The following is a 17,485-nucleotide window of genomic DNA, read 5'->3' as shown; positions in this document are numbered from 1 at the left end:
TAATAATAATGGCAAGGTCTAAAAAAATGGGATTAAAAAAGATTAAATTAATAATAATAAAAAATATGCAAGGAAAGGCAGATTTTTTTCATACAGAAGGAAATGGTGAAAAATCAAACTTTCTAAAATTTAAGGATATTAAAATATTTATGTATAAAAAAATATATTATATATAAAAAATATATATATAAAACAAAAACAATAAATAAAAAGTTATACACCCTATGAAAAAATTGTAAATGAAAGCATGTAATTTTTGTAAAATTATAAATAAAAGTTTGTCTTGTCGAGAGCTTTTTGAGGTGTTAAAATTAAGGCGTGGGGCGGGCTGGGGTCGGTAAAACAACTTAAGGTCGAGGAACATTTACAGAGTCGCCTAATTACAGTCTAAATACAGGGGGGGTAGAAACACATTTAGAATCCCGTTTTGTGATAAGCAAAAAGATTGCGCGCATTTTGGCCACTAAATTAGCTTCGAGCTTCCTCCAAAATTTACTGGAACTTTTCGGTGAGTCCGCGCAGCTTGATGGCCATCTCCGACAAATGCTGTTGCAGCAGCCGCTTGTTGACCTTTTCCCTGTGCAAGATTAATAATTTATAATAAAGTTTACGTAGCAAAACCCAATCCACACTCACTTGATAATCAACGAAACATAACGCGACTTTTCTGCATCGTTTAGCAGCGGTGTGGGAAAATGTGGGACGGACATCACGGTCTTCAGCCAAATGGCCAGCTCCGCAGGATACTTTTTATTGAAAGCCAATATAATATCGGCAAACTTGTCCACCTGTGAGCGTGGCGTCAAGTAGCCCACACACATCATGATAAAGTAGATGGTTTGTTCGCCCGTTTTCAACACGACCTCGGTGATGTGCTCATGATTGCGGGATTGAATCGTAAAGTGTGTCATGAACTGTATGCCGCAGCGTATGGCACCGCTCTCGGGCAGCGTCATGCAACGCTGGCCATAGTAGACGAGCCGATCGTACGCCAGTGACTCATCCTCCAATGCCTGCGGTATTTTCTTGACAATTTGTGCCAGGCAGCCGAAGAACGCCTCCATGGTGTCTGATATATTGGAGAAGTTCTGCTGGGGCGTGTTCTCAAACAGCTTGAAGCTGTGCTTGATAAACTCACGCAAGAGCTCCTGCATATAAGGCTTGCAGCCCTCTTCCCTGTAAAACATGACAATGGTCTGGGGAAAGACAATCAATTAGTAAAGAAATAGCAAGGGAGAAGGGGAGCACTCACTGTCTTGGATATCTCTAGCGTTGGTGCACAGCAGCGTGTCTGAAAACTGGCCACAATAAAGTAGCACAAATCCTGCAGCATGGGCCGGAAGCTGCTTCTAAGATTCATAATGGCATGCTTCATGGCACTGCAGGCGGCCTTTAGTAATGTAAAAAAAGAGCATTAACACGTGGAATGTAACCTAAACATTTTTTTTTACCTCTAAAACATCCAACTCCTCCACCCACATCTCAGCAATGCGCCTAAAGATCGGCATAGTTCTCTGCATGACCAACAAAACGGGCTGCACAATTTGTGTTTCCTTATCCTCTTCACTCAAATCGGTATTCAACGAAGAAAACAGCGTGGAGATCATGTTGAGACGGAAAATTGTGCGTATCCGTGCGGTAGGAGTTTTCTGTGGGACATGAAAAGCTTTGTTATAATCGGAAATCCCTGTTTTGCGTGTGTGCCACTCACCCCATCCGATTGACAAATGGCCTGCAATTCCTCAAAGCATGGACTGACTATAATATCCAAGTACTTGGGTATACCATCGGACGGCAGGAGACTCATCAATTTGCCAATGCTAAACATTAGACGCACCGAATCCGAGTTCTTCATGCGGCCGGCATTGAGCGAGGCGTGACAGGCATTGAGCAGCGGCTCGGCATATGGCTTCAATTGCAGCTGACAGTCGCGACACAGCTCCTTCAGGCCGAGCGTGGCCTGGGCCGACATGGACGAGTTGAGGCCGCGCACCAGCAGATCAATGGCCGCCGGTATGTAGGTGGGATTCTCCATTAACCAATTGCAATAGGAACCAATTGTCTCCAGTGCTGTGCCCAGCAGTTTGACGTTCATCTTTTCGTAGGGGATTTCGTTGAGGACGCGCATCAAATTTGGAATTTGTCTTGAAGTGTCGTGGGTGAAGTGTTCGGCCACCGATTGAAAGGAGTAGATGCAGGCCTCCAGTTTGGTCCAGTGCGTCGGATGGCGTTGCATGTCCACTATGGCCTCGTCCAACATGGCCGACAGGATGACCAAAATGTAATCGTGCAGCACATCATAGCAGTACATCTACGGGGGGTAGGGATTGGAGGCATGAGCAAAGTTAGCTTTAAATTTTCATTGAAACACTCACAAAGGTATCGGATATATCCTGTCTGTAGCATCGAAAACATTCCAAATCATCGGAGCTCCACCTGTCCAGTGATTTCTCATCGGGCTGCTCCGATTTCCGCACCAGAATGCTCGTCAAGTGTGCGTACAGCGGCTTAATGTACTCCCAGCATCTGCGCTTGTGCTCCTCATTGGTCATGGCAAACACCTCGTCCTGCAGCATGTACCAGAAGGCCAGGGCCATGGTGCTGCAGGATTCCTCCACGGGATAGATGCCCGGCTTGTCCGTGCAGTGTAATATCTCCTGCACCATGCGATTCACTGTAATCGGTAGATTCGGATCCGGTGAGATGACGCCGCTCAGCAGCAGCGACGAGTGCCGCTCGACAGCGGACACAAACAGCATGTAAATGTGTACGATGATGTCCTCGTTGTCGTTGTCCCGCTTCCATTCCATTTTTGTGATCTCACAGAGCGAGTCCAGATACATGCGAAGCAGCACAAACGCCGTCTTTGGATAGCTGTGGCTCTCCGGCTGTATCATAATGTTTACCATCGACTTTAGACAGTTTTCGGCCAGCTCATTCTCATCGGCGGACATGCAGCCATCGCCGGTTTGCACGGCGGGCCAGTAGCACTTGTTGACCACCTCCAAAAGGACAGCTGTAATGGTCACACAAGCCTCCAGGGAGTAGCCAATGTTCCTATGCAACAAGAGAGTTAAATAAATGTACAATGGGGAAAGTGATTGCCATGCAACTCACTTGATCCACGTGCCAACGCACTTGACGGCTCGTATCATGTTGCTGTATGCCTCGGCATCCCACACGCGGTTCATTTGTTGCCTCAAATATGCCTCCATCGTCTGCAGAATGACGGGCACACGCTTGCTCACTTCCGCACGCAGCGTGACACGTTTCACCGAGGTGTGTATGACCTGCGCCTCCTCGGGTATGGCCGTCAGCACCTCCAGCATGATCCAGAGCTGTACATCGGGCTTGACATTGGGTATGCGCTGGTTCTGAAACGTATCAATCACCTCCTCAATGGCATTGGGCCACTCGTCGAGCATGTGAACAATGTATGCGCCCAGTGCAATGCACAAACGATTGAGAACAATCTTTGGTCCGCCTGCAAATTGCACAATTTTCTCGAGGATCTTTTGCTTGAGCTCCTCGCGGTTCTCCGGCGGCACCTCGTTCCAGTGCTTCATCAGCTTGGCGTGCAGGGTGATTGCGCCAAAAAACTGCACTTCTTGACTCTGCGCGGGAAGAGAGTTGGGAGTGAGAGTTGGTGGAACATTTCATCGTGGTATGTGTATGCATGGCAGATGCATGCAAGCGTATACATATCGAATTAATTGATGCGCAGGTCATATCTTACCTTGCCCAGTTGCATTAGCTGCCATGAAAATTGCCAGGCTTGTGGGCTGCCCTCGGCCTCCGTAAGCCATTCGTGCGTAATTGCCTGCTCGTGGGAGTTGGAGCGATAGAAGACGACAACAGCCTCCTCCAGACGTGCAATATCGATGTTTTCCAAATTGATTCGTTCCATTTTGCCGTATCTGTGATGTCCCCCGGTATCGATTGGATTCAATTGATTGGGTTGCTTGTTTTGATATTGCCTGAAGAAGGCCCAGGGCCCAGACTTTTCCCCAGGATTTTTGCGACTCGGTTTTTCCGAAGAAGTTTTTTTGTGTGCTGCTTCTTCTTTGCTTATTGACCGAATGTTAGGGTTGCCAGCAATACAAATTCTTGCCGCTTCAACTGATACGACATATAAGAAACGGGCACTAACCACACTGGTCTGGTTATAAGATATTTTAAAAGAGTGCAAAGATAATTAAAACATGTTTTAATCCTATTTTGTACACACAAACAAATAGTCTGTAATTTACTAAATTAATTTTCGTAAAGAAATAATAGCTGTCAACCCGGATAAGCGCAAGACTTGTCAACACTGGCAAGCAGACCAAACTAACAAGTGGCAAGCAGTGCATGCAATTAATTTTCAAATTAAACATTTTATAAATATAAATACCTTTTATTGTACTCACATTACTACAATATGGTTAAATACAATTATTTTAAGTTATTTCATTCAAATTAGTGGCACATATTCATTCGCCAATAGATTTAAATAAATAAGTCTAAGGGAATGTAAAATTAAGTCGCCAAAAGCAGTATTTCAGCTTGAATCCCCACTCGGAAATTAAATGTGTACTCTCCCGATCAACGTAGAGCACAATTTCCTGGTTATCCACGATGATTGAGGCTGCTTTTTCGGCGTAATTATCGCTCTTGGGATCCAACATGACGCGTTCTGTAACAACCCACTTATCCGTCACTATGCCAACGTTCTGCTGCTCCAATAGCTTAAAAATAATGCTCAATTCCTTGTCCTTAGCAACAATGGGCAGTACGAATGTGCACTTAATCAGGCCAAAGAACTCAATAAAGCTGCAGCACTTGTAGCGTGGCGGAGTCATCGACCTGGTGCCATTGGTTATCCACTCACAGGTTCTCTCATCGTCGGATATAATCATTAAATTATTACCAAAAACCTTTACAGAGGCGTTTTCGCTGAATTGAAGCTTTTCACAGTCCTCGAATGTCTCGAAGAGTCCATGGAAATGATTCATCAGGGAGCCAAAATCAGAAGTAGTTGATTCAATTTCATGTTTGATAATCAAAGCGAATTTACGCTTCTCTGGCATTACACCGCCATAAGAAAGTTCACCCTCAATCCTGGGCAATTGTTTTGTTGCGCTGCATGCAACTATTTCAGCTGGTCCCTTCACACCTTTGGTGTCCTTAGCAACTTCAGCATTGGTGATTTCCTCCACAGGGGCCACTGGTTCGGGTTCTGGTTCGGTGACATCATTAGCTTCAATTGTTGGAGTAATGTCGCTGGCCGGCGGCGATAGCTCAGAAGCGGTGACGTACCCAGAAGAATTTGTTGTATTTTCTGGCTCGCTGGACGCCACCACTTGAGGTACAAGTGTCGCATTCAATGGATCGTCGACGAGCGAATGCAAGTCCATATTCTCATCGGAAAGACGTGCTCTAATAACTAAAACTTTAGAAACATTCATAAAGACTTAAAGAGCATTGTACTATTACCTTTTTGCTTGAGATAACATTGTTTTAACATTATTCTTGTGGACTCTTTTTTGATATTTTTTTGCCTTTGAGCTGCCGCTGCTACTGGTGGAGGAGCCGCTGCTGCTGCTGGAGTCGTTCGTTGTTTCGCTGGTGTCCTCACTGTAGGACTGTTCCGAGTCCGATATCTCAAGATGGGCCACTTTTTCTATGGGCAAATTTCTATTCCCCGGCGGCAGGCTAAAAAAGTTGTTTTGCCGCTCGCCTTCCTCCTGATTGTAGAATTGCAGAAAGCAAACAAAATCCTCCATTTTGTACAGCGAGAAAGCGGTCCCGTTGACTTTATCCACTTGACAATCTAGCACAGCAGACACCTTGTCGTGGTTGCCAATGGGTCTGTCCAGGGCGTAGATCTGCTGCAGATCTGCTGGGATACCTATGGATGGCTCCAGTTGCAGCTTCAGGTCATAGAATGTTGCTCCGTCATGTACTGGAAAAAATTGCGGCGGCTGCAAAGAAATATTTGCATGTCCTGTATTGTATATACAAAATACAATGTCAAATATGATGCAGCATATTTATAGCTCACCGTTGTGTTATCTGAGCTTTCTAACTTTAGTTTTACAAACATTTTTAAAGCAAAATTGAAATAAGCCACGCCGGACGCAACACACTTGCGGAATTTTTGACGTTTACAGTTAAAGTTCAGAGTTGTCGTTTCTTGCATGGATGATTGGTGGCGCTCTACAGCGACTGCAGCTGAGTACGTTTTCCAGCACTAGAGTTTTGCCGCATTTGTTTACAAATGTGCGGACATTGAAATTTGTTAATTCCCTTAAAAAAAGCGTGGAAATGGGCTCGCCGAAACGTGTTTTGGTCATCGACAATGGCTCATACGAATGCCGTGTTGGCTGGCACAACGTCAAGGAGCCGGCGCTACGATTCAGAAACGTCTTGACCAAACCTCGCAAAGACAGAAAAAAGGAAGCCACGCCAGGCGCCTCTGATGGCACCACGACACCGGTCGCAGCGGAGGTGCCAGCCGAAATACAAGTCGGCAATGACATAACCAACATTGAGGCAGTGCGTGCTCACCTAAAGTCGCCATTCGAGCGGAATATAATAACGAACTGGAACCATCAGGAGCAGATCTTTGATTACATTTTCACCAAAATGGGCTTCGAGGGCGAACAGAGCATTGCCCATCCGATTGTGCTGACCGAGGCGCTGGCCAATCCCAACTTTTGCCGCCAGAACATGAACGAACTGCTCTTTGAATGCTATGGCATACCAGCCGTTTCCTATGGCATCGATGCGCTGTACAGCTGGGAGCACTATCAGAGTCGTCGAAAGAAGGTTTGGGGCGCACATCCAACTATCCATTGGGAATTTGATTTGATAAAGAGTAATAATGCTTTCCCTTTGCAGGTGTCGGATGCGCTGATCATCTCCTTTGGCTACAGCACCACCCATGTGATTCCCGTGCTGAATGGCAAGCTGCAGCTGCAGCATGTGCGTCGCCTGAATGTCGGCGGCTATCACATGATCACATATCTGCTGTGTCTGATGCAAATGAAGTATCCGGTGCACCTGAATGCCATCTCCATTAGCCGCATGGAGAAGCTGGTCCACGAGCATTGCCACATTGCCATCGACTACAAGGAGGAGTTGCTGAAATGGGCACAAATCGATTATTACGAGGAGCACATCATGAAGATCCAGCTGCCATACAATCAGGTTACGGCCACCAATGCTTTGCTCACCGCCGAGCAGAAGCTGGAGAAGCGGCGCGAGTTGGCAATGCGCCTGATCGAGATTAAGAATCGTCGGGAGGCCGAAAAGATGCGCGAGGATGAGCAACAGCTTTTTGTTTACAACAAACTGCGGCAGCTCTATGAGCAGGATAAGCTGCAAAAGTTCGAGCTGGCCCTGGCCCAACAGCAGATTGGCAATCTGGAGGAACTGGACTCGCTCATCAGCACAATTAGTGGACGGATCAAGCGCATCAAGGAGCGTCCTTTGAGCGCACCCAAGCCCAGCAAGCAGCAGGATAAAATAGACAAAATGCCAAAGCCGCCCGAGGGTGTCCCGCAGGCGGATTGGTTGGCCGAACTGCAGGGCAAGCGGGAGCAGCTGCTGCAACGCAAACAGACGCGCCAGCAGCAGCGACACGAGCAGGGCAAGCGACACACGCACGCCGCACAGGAGCGGATGCGCATCATCTCCACGCTGGCGCGCAGCGAGAAGCGTCGCAAGGCCAACGGCGAGGAGGAGGACGATGGCTTTGGCATGAACGACAACGACTGGGATGTGTACAAGCGCATCAATCGGTACAACGATGACAGCGACTCGGATGCGGACAACGAGCAGCTGCTGGAGTACGAGAAAATCCTCAGCCACTACGACGTGAACTTTGACGAAGGAAACGCGGTGCAGCAGCAGAGCGCAGCGGAAAATTATCAATTGCATTTCGGCGTAGAGGATATCCGTGTGCCAGAGATTCTCTTTCAGCCGAGCATGATTGGCTCCTCGGAGGCGGGCCTGGCCGAGCTGATTGCCTTTGTGCTGAAGCTGTTTAACGCCCAAGAGCAGCAGCGTATGGTGGAGCATGTTTATCTGACCGGCGGCTGTGCACAGCTGCGTGGCCTCAAGGAGCGCCTGGCTAGGGAGTTTGAGGAGATGCGTCCATTTCAGTCCACTTTTTCCATATACGAATCGGATGACCACACGCTGAGCGCCTGGCTGGGTGCCTGTGTGCAGGCCAGTCAGCCCAACTTTGGCCAGACGCTGACCACGCGCAAGGATTACCAGGAGCACGGCAGTGAATATTTCAGGGAGCATCGTGCTAGCAATCTCTTTTATCCTACACCGAAAGATTAAACATTTATTTGTCCAAAATATACACACACAGCTAGCAACTAAAAGAGAAACTCTGTGACATCGTTGCCGAAGAGCAGGTTCCAGGATTTGGGCACGGTCAACTTGAAGCTGCCGTCGCCAACGCCGCGCAGCTGCAGGAAGTCTTCGCACAGTTCGTTCAGTTCTCGCACGATCAGACTGGCATCGGTGGAGTTGTCACCCTCGATGAGGTAACGGAACAGCAGCATGACTTGCACTTGAGCCTCATCGAAGGCCTGGAACAGCTGCAGGGCGTTGCCACCCCCATAGATGGCCTCGCCGCTGTGCTCCTTCCACTTGATGAGTTCGGGATTGCCGAGCTGGGCAGCGTGCGCAAGCTTAAAGTTCTCGCTGGCACGATAGGCCCACGGCGATGCCTCTATAACCCGTTTCTCAAAGCCAAAGCTGCCACTGAGTATTATCACTCGCTTTGCGCCCTTGATGAGCTCCACCAATTGCTGCTGGAAGCTGCGTGTGTGGCGCGCAATCCATGGTGCACGGAACTGTATGACCAGCAGCTTGTCGTCCACGCCCTCGTACAGCTCACACGATGAAACCTTTTCGTTCGGCTCGTGCTGGTAGGCGGAGGGTCCGTAGACCGGTATTAGCGCTGGATGGGAGACGGATCCAATGCGCTTCAGCTGTTTGGAGGCAATCAACAGGTCGCAGGCTAGTTGGGCCGCATTTCCCACGCAGATGCTGGGTATAATGACCGTGTAGTCGGACACATCTAATGTCGTTTTCTTATTCTTTAGGAACAACATAATATTCAATTATTTATTTCGGTTGCAGTCCAAAATGAGAAGTCAAAAAAATGAAAGTAATGTTTAAGTGTTGTGAAATGTTCCGGATTAGGCTCGATAGAACTGACGACAACTCTAGGACGGTTTGCTATTGTAATATAAATGGATTGTGTCGTTAAAATACCCCTAAAATACTTTCCGCCATCTGAATAAATTAATGGGATTAATTTGTTTGTTTCTCATGCAGGTTAATTTAATATTGATAAATTCGATTTCCAAAAGCCTTCTCTATCGATTAACTATGGCAGACGGTTAGCAACACTACCTCTGTGCTTGCATTTTTTGCAAATGTTTTCCGGCATATTCGTCAACAAAAATGTCAAACTCTGTGAATATATCAGTGGAAACCACTTGCGAGAACCAGATACGGGAGATTGGATATGATGGCACCGAGCAGTACCAACCGTAAGTGCACAGTTTGAGTGAAACAAGGCTTTTCACAACAAGTTGTTGATCAAACTTTTCAGAGCGCCGACCCTGTCCGAGAGCCTGGCCAAGTGTGCGGCCCGCATAGACTTTAGCAAAACATCGCTGGACGATCTAAAGAAGGAGGAGAAGACAGCGGCAGCGGCAGAGGAAGAGAATAAAGATGGCACTCAGTTCCAGGAGAGTCTTTGGCCCTGGGATGCGGTGCGGAACAAGCTCAAAGATGCACTCACCGAAATCTGTGTGCTATCTGATGTGATATCCATAGCCAAGGACAAGCGATACTTAGTGTTGGACCCACTGCTGGAGGAGGGCGACGACACAAAGCCCATTGTGCAGGTTTACAGTCGTAAGAAGGCAATCTCCCAGGCAGCGCAGGTTTTGCTGAGCGGCGCGGAGCGTCTACGCAATGCCCACAGCGAACAGCGCAGTCGGAATGTGTCCGACTTTCACATAGAACTGCTGCGCTTGCGTCAAAACTGGCGCTTGAAGAAGGTGTCCAATGCGATCATAGGAGATCTCAGCTACCGCACAGCGGGATCCAAGTTCGGGATGAGCGGCACCTTTGAGGTAACAAAAGCGGAGGAGGCATCCGACGATGACAGTGCCAGCACCTCGACCACCAGCAGCAGCACAGCCACCAACAATGGCATGCAGATGAAGGCTAGCTCCGCGCTGCGAGTGATTGTTCCCGCTGAACTGCAAGGTGTGGCCTACATTAAGGTCATTACACAAAAGGACCAAGAGGATCTGTGCACAGCGCAGGTGAATCTGATGGGCCATGGTCCGAACATAACCGCACAGGTGGGCGTCTGGCAAAAGACGCTGGAGTTTGCCCAGAACGTGCTCTTCTGCAAGGAGCTGTTCGCACAGCTGGCACGCGAGGCCATTCAGCTGCAGGCACCCATTCCGCATGTGGTCATCGGCAATCAGATACGAGCCACCCTGCTGCCCAACATACAGCTAATCATCTCGCTGTGCCACTCCACCACCTTTGACTCGAATCAACCGGCGCCAATTAACGATCACGATCATGTGCTGGAGCATTCGCTTCATCAGCTGCTGCGGGAGGTGCACTACAAGAACTCGCACCATCCGTTCCCCCATCCCGCCAGTGCTCCGCTGGGGCCATCGAAGAAACGCATGCTGGCCGGTCCCATGGCGGCGGATCGTGAAACGCTGCTGGACATGACCAAAACGCAGACCATACTGGAGCAAATCATTGCCCAAGCGCAGCATATTTTCATGCGCAAGCGCACCCAATATGTGCTCGATACGCTGGCGAGGGATGTGAAGGATCCACAGATTGTTTCCCACTGGAATGCCATGAACTCCCCGACCATGTCCTGTGTGAAGATTAACATTGTTACGCACGGCTACGATGCCATTGGACGCACTTCCTTGGTCATTCATGTCAAGGAGCGCTCACTGAAGTGCATTTGTCGTGATGGACGCGTCATGCGTTTGTCCTATGAGCCGCAGGAGCTGCGCGATCTAATACTCTGCCAAATCAACTCTCATCAAATCTCCTGCCTGGTGAGCCTCGCCCGCTGCATGGCCTGGACGGTGCTCTCGAACAGCAATCATCTGGGCATTGGCAAAGTGGAGCCGCTGGGCAATGCCAGTTCCTGCCTGCTGGCCTCCCCCAATGGTGATCGCATGATAGCCGTTCAAATACGCTGCGATCCGCAAATTGATGTCAAGGTTTACATAGCCAGAAGTCCGCGGCAGGACTTTTTCCCCAGTCCTCTGGTGCCGGAGAAATTGTGGGAGAATCTGGGTGGCAATTTCAAAGAGGTGGGTGAACTTACCAGCTGTGTTTCTTGCTAATTTGCTAATGTTATCCGTTAATCTTTTGCAGGTAAAGTTTGATAAAATCGAGGGCAAGAGTTTTCTCAACAAAATGGAATTTCTGATGGCTTCACTCACGAGCAATACGGCCTAAGGGCGGCTCGTCTGCTGCATAAACCTTATAAATATTGTTCGTAGCTCGATTTAAGGAACATTAAAATTAAAAGAATTATAATTAAGGTTACACATTAATATATATAAATTTGATTCGAGTTTTCCAGAGAGGATGTGCCATTTCAAGGGCTCATTCAATGCATCAGACTGTAGCTGACGTGGTTGTGCCATAGTCGCGGCTGATACAAATGCACCTCCGGTGACATATTCTGATGCATGAGGTTGAATGTATCCTCCAGGCTCACAACATTCGCTCGATTGGTGCTCTGCAAGGGAAAAGAATAATCTGTCATCCCTGGCTTACCCTGCACGACCTGCACTGCTTGCTCACCCAACGTTCCAGATCACAGAAACTGATGTTGTAGTTTTGGCCACGTGGCTGCAGTGTCAGCACCTCCACCTGATCCACAACAGGTTGCGAGAGACGCAAGTAAAGTCCGCGATTGGTGGAGAACAGTATGGGCACACGTTTGGCCGGCGCCGAACCGGCACCAGTTGTGGCACCACCAGCAATCTGTCGATAAGTCGGACAATGATTCACCGAGGCAATAGTCTCCTCCGGCGGCTGTCTGTCCCCTGCAGCGCCAACTGCAGTGCGCACCAGTCCCATGCAAGAGTGGAAACAGGACGCCACTTTGCTGCATTAATGGGTGTAGTTATCAGGCTTGATTCTCTGATTTCCTCAGCGACACTCAAGTGGAATTTGTTGGACGTGCATGGCCTGGCTACTGCTTTATCGATTATTTGTTGTTGTTGTGCAGCATTTGCGGGCAACACTTCCATCAGCACTGACCACCGTCCGTTGAGTGTGTAATTAGCTGCGCTGCTCAATTTGTTTGCGATGGCCGGTTGCCCAGGCAACACAAAGTAATGTTGTCCAGTCCACACTGCAGTGCAACTGTCCATTCATTAGCCATAGCCACAGCCATGGCCATGTTCGTGTGCCGGGCCAATTGTTTGTGTTTGTGTGTCTGTGTCTGTCGTCTGCAGGTGGGTTGCCAGATAACATGCCACACGCACTGTGTCGTGCCAAATTGTTCAATTATGACAAAAAACATAAATCTGTACTGATTGAGCGCCGTGATTGCAGTTGCAGAACAAAACTATTATCTGGAAGAGGGGCATGTGGTTTGGGATTTAACCAAAAGCTATAAATAGTTGCACACAGCCCTAACCTCACTGCACTGCTTCCTATCGTGCATGTTTTGGGGGGACATTTTCATGTCGAGTTTGCCTTTCCTGTCATGACATGATCATAGACATATCTTTGACCTATAACTAATTTGTTTCCTTTAACAACTCCATTTTAAATCCAATTGAAACCCGATTAAAACCTTCTCTTTTTTTTTTACTTTTTACAAATATTGTTTTAAAACTTTATTTCATTTTTATATTATATTGTTGTTGTTTGTTGTTTTTTTGTTTGTGTTGTGTACTTGTAAATTGTATAATTAACACTAAAATACTTATTTAAACATATTTCCATATTCAATCGGTTGTTGTTGTGTTTTTTGTATTTCATTTCATTTTTTTCGATTTTTTTTTTGTCTGGGTTACGTTTTTGCCATTTTTTTGTTTTTCTCATTTGTTTGTTTTGTGGGTAGGGATTGGAGGGAGGTAGGGGGTAGGTAGAAGGGGCATTTTATACTTTTGTTTTACTTATAATTCCGCTCCATTATACATATATGTTTTTTGCTTGTTTTATATTTCATTTTTTGTGTGTTTCTTTTATTCATTTAATATATAGATCCAGCAATTGAAACGCTTCAACCGATAAGCGTTAGTAAATAAATGTAACTTATCAACTATTTAAGTTTTTCTTGCAACGCATCATGGATGCGCGCGCGCGGCATGCCACACAATTTTAGATTTAAATTATGCAGCAGCAGCACATACTATAAATTGTTTCCATCTTCGTACATATTTTAAATTCCGACACATTAAACATATACAATATTTAAAATAGATTTTTTTCATGTTTTCTTTTCCTTTTTTTTTGTTTCTTTAAATTAATTTATCAATTGATTTGCATGTGTCTCGTGTGTGTGTGCTGTTAATGCGTGTGTGTGTTGTATTATTTTATAAAGAAATGTATTTAGTTTCTTTATTTATATTTCTTTTGATTTGGGGCTTATAAATTATCTTCAAATCTAATGCTATTATACGGGTGGATTTTCCCTACTACTGCTCCCCGCCCTTCATCATCGAGCATCAATTATGAATGCGAAATGTGCTGTGTCGGGGATATACATAGATGCAAGCACAGACGTATACATATATACCATATATATATATAATCTATGTACCTTTTATAAATTGTTTGTTTTGTACAGCATTCATTTTGTTTTTGTTTTTAGTGTGATATTTTTTGTTGAATTAAAGTTTTCTTCATTAGGTTAAGGTTTCTACATTTGTGGTGGCCTTTGCTGCCGTTTAAGAAATATATTTATATATATATATATAATATATATTTGCATATATGCATATTAAACAGCTAAATCTTATAGTTATGCGCGTAGCTATTCTGCAATAAATTAGTGCATACAATAGGCTACAATCTGTATCCCTTTCTGGTATACATTTATATTTATGTAAGTTTCTTATGCTGTCCTAATGCACACAATGCCGTGACGAAATCGAAACGAGTGCAAACTGTTTGCCGATCTCCAAAAAACTGAGGGGGAAAAGTCATACATATCATATTATATCGCATATATGGTATTGCTCGCTGTTAAAAGGAACTTAAATAACAGTTTTCGTTTTAGTTTGGTTAAAATATAAATACACATGAGAGAAAGAACAAACAATACAACAAAAACGTGAAGCACGAAACGTGAACAAACGAACAAACAAACAGACGAGAGACAGAAATACAGAATAAAAGCAATACAAAATACGACGAACAGCAAAGTGCCAAGTTTACAATTTGTACAATGAGAATTAAATAGAAGAATATTATTTGGGACAAGAATGGGGCCGATCTAGACACCGTTGCCCGTGCCCTGCCCTGCCCTGACCATTGTGCCAAATCAATCGGAGGAGCATTTTATAAGAAGGTTTTTGTGTGGTTACAATCTACACATATACATGTCCAATAATGCTAGCTATATATACTCTCAACTATGTGTGTAATTTATGCATAATTGTTATAAATATTTCATTCATTCATTTGATGCCTTAAGCGGTTGATCTTTTGTTGCGCCTTGCTTAACAAAAAATTCATTTTGCGATTAATGATTTCTTTCTACAATTATATATATACTCTATATATTATTGGTATTATATATGCAAAAACATAAATCACACGAAACTAAAAAATGTACATACATGGTAGTCACTGCTCTATATATATATACACCCACACATATAAATCTATATAATGCTATGGTATCATAAATGGGTTTTTAGTTTAATAAGCAAGTAAGTTGGTATAAATAGTGGTTGGATGGGCTAGGCATAGTCAGAAACATAATAGATTAGGTATTGATTGTGTGTGTTTGTGTCTTGCTTGAACTAAACAGAAGGACTTGCTAGACTTGTTGCATATTTTTTGTTAACATTACTTTAAGTATATTTGCTTTTGCTTCTTCGCTTTCATGATCTACTCTTGGTTGGTTTTCTCTGTTGTGTTGCTGTGGTGTCTCGTGCCCTTTGCGGTCTGCTGCTCTGACAGCGTTGCCAGACATCGAATCTGCCCACGCCGTTCTGCCCTAACCTCACTGCATTGCTTCCCATCCTGCATGTTTTGGGGGGGAACATTTTCAAGTTGAATTTACGACAAATAATATTAAAAATACAATACAACAACAAAACGAACTTATCTAAAATCAACAGCGTGTGTAATACAAGTAGAAATTTGCAGTGCAGTGGGCTATACAGGAGCCGGAAACCTGGCACAGATCCTTGTCTGTTCGTGTTCGTTTGATCCTTTTTATCGTTATACAGTTTTACATTTTACAAATTGTTGTTTTGCTTTTTTTGTTTTAGTCTATTATATTTAAGGGTTTCTCTATTTTCTCATACAAGTATTAATTTTAATTACTTTATGCTTATGTATCAAGGATTTTTACTACCGCTTTTGTTTTATGCTTGTTTTGTTTTTTGTTTTTTTTTGTGTGTGTTGTTTTTGTTTTTAGAAATTGTTGTTGCCATTGCTGAGCAGATTGGAGGCTGCCGCCCCAAGGGCTGCTGCTGCTATGGATGCCGCCGATGAGCTGCCCGCCGTGCCATTGGATGCAGCTGCTGCCACAACAGCTGCCACAGCGGCTGCCACCGTATTGAGATGCTGTTGTTGCTGCTGCTGCTGCTGCTGATGAAGTTGCTGCTGCTGCTGCTGATGATGTTGATGATGTTGTTATGGCATAAAGTAGTCCGGATGATCTGTGTCTTTCTCGAACCGCTTGGCCTCCTCGTGCATGCTCTCCTTGATCTTCAGTATGGCCGCCGATTCGGTTTGATCATTCTCGCCGGGGCCGCCAAACGCGCCGAGATTATAGTCACCCATGCCGCTGCCCGAGTCCTCGCGTGGCGTTCCCGGTCCCCCGTTGGCTGGTGAGTTCTTCATGCCATCCAGGCCGGTGCCGTCGGGGCCACCGCCGCCATTAAGTACAGGACCCATCGAGTTGGGGCCACCACCCATTGGACCCATGCCGCCGGGCCCGCCACCACCGCCTCCGCCATCAGGGCCACCGCCCATGGGGAATTCAGGCTTCATAAGTGCATACATACTGTCGCCGGGTCCGCCGACTGGACCACCTTGCGTGTTATCCTGCGGCGAGGGCATTATGGGCGTTCCTGGTCCGGGTGGACCATTCGAGCCGGGGCCGGGTCCGTAATTTCCTGGTGAAGATGATGAATACGCATTCAGTGGGGCAGACGCATTGGGCTGCCATTGCGGCGGTCTCCCGCCCGCTCCGCCCATGCCCATTGGCGGCATTCCACCGGGTCCGGGTGCCGGGCCACGCATTCCGCCGGGTCCGCCATAGCCCATGGGACCCATACCGCCGGGTCCACGTGGCGGATTCATGCGTGGATTCATGGGACCCATGCCGCCACCAGGTCTTGTCGGATCCATACTATTCGGCATCATGGGCTGTCCGGGCGGGCCGTTGAATTCGTTACCCATTCCCTGCATACGCACGCCGGGTCGCGGGCCACCAGGGTATCGGGGTCCGCCCATGAACGGCGGCTGGCCGGGCATCATCTGTGACGGCGGCGGCTGTGGACTGGATGCATGCGTTGGCGGCGACGGCCGCATTGTTGAATTTGGGAAAAAGTTTGGACCCATTGGTCCGCCGGGTCCCATCGGACCGCCATCACCGCCGGGCGGCATCTGTCCCAGAGGGCTCGGCGCCGGGCCGCCAGCGTTGTGTGGTCCGCCGGGTCCAATGCCATTCACGCCATAGCCGGAGCTGACGAATCCGTAATCATGGAAGGCCTTGGCCTCCGAGCTGTGATCGCACTGATCCCGACGCTCGGGCGCCGCACAGTACAGATCCCAGAAGACGCACCACCAGGTGTGCAGGAATCCTGGCGGCTCGCCGAGCGTTATGTTCTTCTCCCATCGGATCTCGGAGAGGAATGTTTGTGCCGCCTTCTGGGCGCCCACGTGCAGCAGATATTCGTAGACGTAGAGGGCCAACTTCTCTCGTGCCTGGGCATCTGAGGGGACCGCTGATGTCTTTGATTTGCCGTACATTTTGTTGGTATCTTGGTTTCTTGGCTGGTTTGTCGGTTAATGTTTATGTGATGTTTCTGGTTGCTGCTGCTGCTGTTGCTGGCTGGTAAGGTGGTTTTCTTTACTTTTCTTTGCGCTTGTCTTGCTTCTTCTTTGCTTTCGTTTCGCTCTTTTGCTGGTGGTTTGCCTTTTTTGTCTACCAACTTCCACTCTTTATTTAAATTTATATATTTTTATGTACTTTTTCGAGGCTCTTGCTGTT

General features: G+C 46.7%; 7 protein-coding genes across 7 annotated transcripts; 2 read left to right on the top strand and 5 right to left on the bottom strand.

Moving 5' to 3' along the window:
* Nucleotides 1-206: 206 nt before the first annotated feature.
* Nucleotides 207-4,103, bottom strand: LOC117897348 (importin-13). The gene is made up of 8 exons (XM_034806128.1): nucleotides 3,737-4,103; nucleotides 3,118-3,614; nucleotides 2,376-3,057; nucleotides 1,712-2,311; nucleotides 1,452-1,649; nucleotides 1,253-1,390; nucleotides 637-1,196; nucleotides 207-577 (listed from the first exon to the last, which is right to left on the bottom strand). Exons 1-8 carry the CDS (start codon nucleotides 3,905-3,907, stop codon nucleotides 493-495), a joined length of 2,931 nt encoding a protein of 976 aa, XP_034662019.1. The 5' UTR covers nucleotides 3,908-4,103; the 3' UTR covers nucleotides 207-492.
* Nucleotides 4,104-4,444: 341 nt separating this feature from the next.
* Nucleotides 4,445-6,182, bottom strand: LOC117897353. The gene is made up of 3 exons (XM_034806133.1): nucleotides 6,044-6,182; nucleotides 5,476-5,963; nucleotides 4,445-5,418 (listed from the first exon to the last, which is right to left on the bottom strand). Exons 1-3 carry the CDS (start codon nucleotides 6,179-6,181, stop codon nucleotides 4,503-4,505), a joined length of 1,542 nt encoding a protein of 513 aa, XP_034662024.1. The 5' UTR covers nucleotide 6,182; the 3' UTR covers nucleotides 4,445-4,502.
* A 46-nt stretch (nucleotides 6,183-6,228) lies between these two features.
* LOC117897349 (actin-related protein 5) lies at nucleotides 6,229-8,366 on the top strand. Its single transcript, XM_034806129.1, has 2 exons — nucleotides 6,229-6,810; nucleotides 6,883-8,366. Exons 1-2 carry the CDS (start codon nucleotides 6,307-6,309, stop codon nucleotides 8,332-8,334), a joined length of 1,956 nt encoding a protein of 651 aa, XP_034662020.1. The 5' UTR covers nucleotides 6,229-6,306; the 3' UTR covers nucleotides 8,335-8,366.
* LOC117897355 (proteasome assembly chaperone 2) lies at nucleotides 8,295-9,206 on the bottom strand. The gene has a single exon (XM_034806135.1). It carries the CDS (start codon nucleotides 9,114-9,116, stop codon nucleotides 8,373-8,375), a length of 744 nt encoding a protein of 247 aa, XP_034662026.1. The 5' UTR covers nucleotides 9,117-9,206; the 3' UTR covers nucleotides 8,295-8,372.
* Nucleotides 9,207-9,417: 211 nt separating this feature from the next.
* LOC117897351 (mediator of RNA polymerase II transcription subunit 17) lies at nucleotides 9,418-11,624 on the top strand. The gene is made up of 3 exons (XM_034806132.1): nucleotides 9,418-9,560; nucleotides 9,623-11,378; nucleotides 11,443-11,624. Exons 1-3 carry the CDS (start codon nucleotides 9,472-9,474, stop codon nucleotides 11,524-11,526), a joined length of 1,929 nt encoding a protein of 642 aa, XP_034662023.1. The 5' UTR covers nucleotides 9,418-9,471; the 3' UTR covers nucleotides 11,527-11,624.
* LOC117897358 lies at nucleotides 11,572-12,496 on the bottom strand. The gene is made up of 2 exons (XM_034806140.1): nucleotides 11,878-12,496; nucleotides 11,572-11,812 (listed from the first exon to the last, which is right to left on the bottom strand). Exons 1-2 carry the CDS (start codon nucleotides 12,154-12,156, stop codon nucleotides 11,681-11,683), a joined length of 411 nt encoding a protein of 136 aa, XP_034662031.1. The 5' UTR covers nucleotides 12,157-12,496; the 3' UTR covers nucleotides 11,572-11,680.
* A 1,449-nt stretch (nucleotides 12,497-13,945) lies between these two features.
* On the bottom strand, nucleotides 13,946-17,408 carry LOC117897354 (single-stranded DNA-binding protein 2). The gene has a single exon (XM_034806134.1). The coding sequence runs from the start codon at nucleotides 17,242-17,244 to the stop codon at nucleotides 15,901-15,903; it is 1,344 nt and encodes a 447-aa protein (XP_034662025.1). The 5' UTR covers nucleotides 17,245-17,408; the 3' UTR covers nucleotides 13,946-15,900.
* Between the last annotated feature and the right edge of the window lie 77 nt (nucleotides 17,409-17,485).

The sequence above is a fragment of the Drosophila subobscura genome, chromosome O (genome assembly GCF_008121235.1).
Source record: "Drosophila subobscura isolate 14011-0131.10 chromosome O, UCBerk_Dsub_1.0, whole genome shotgun sequence".
NCBI lineage: Eukaryota > Metazoa > Arthropoda > Insecta > Diptera > Drosophilidae > Drosophila > Drosophila subobscura.
This window is presented reverse-complemented; position numbering and strand designations above follow the sequence as displayed.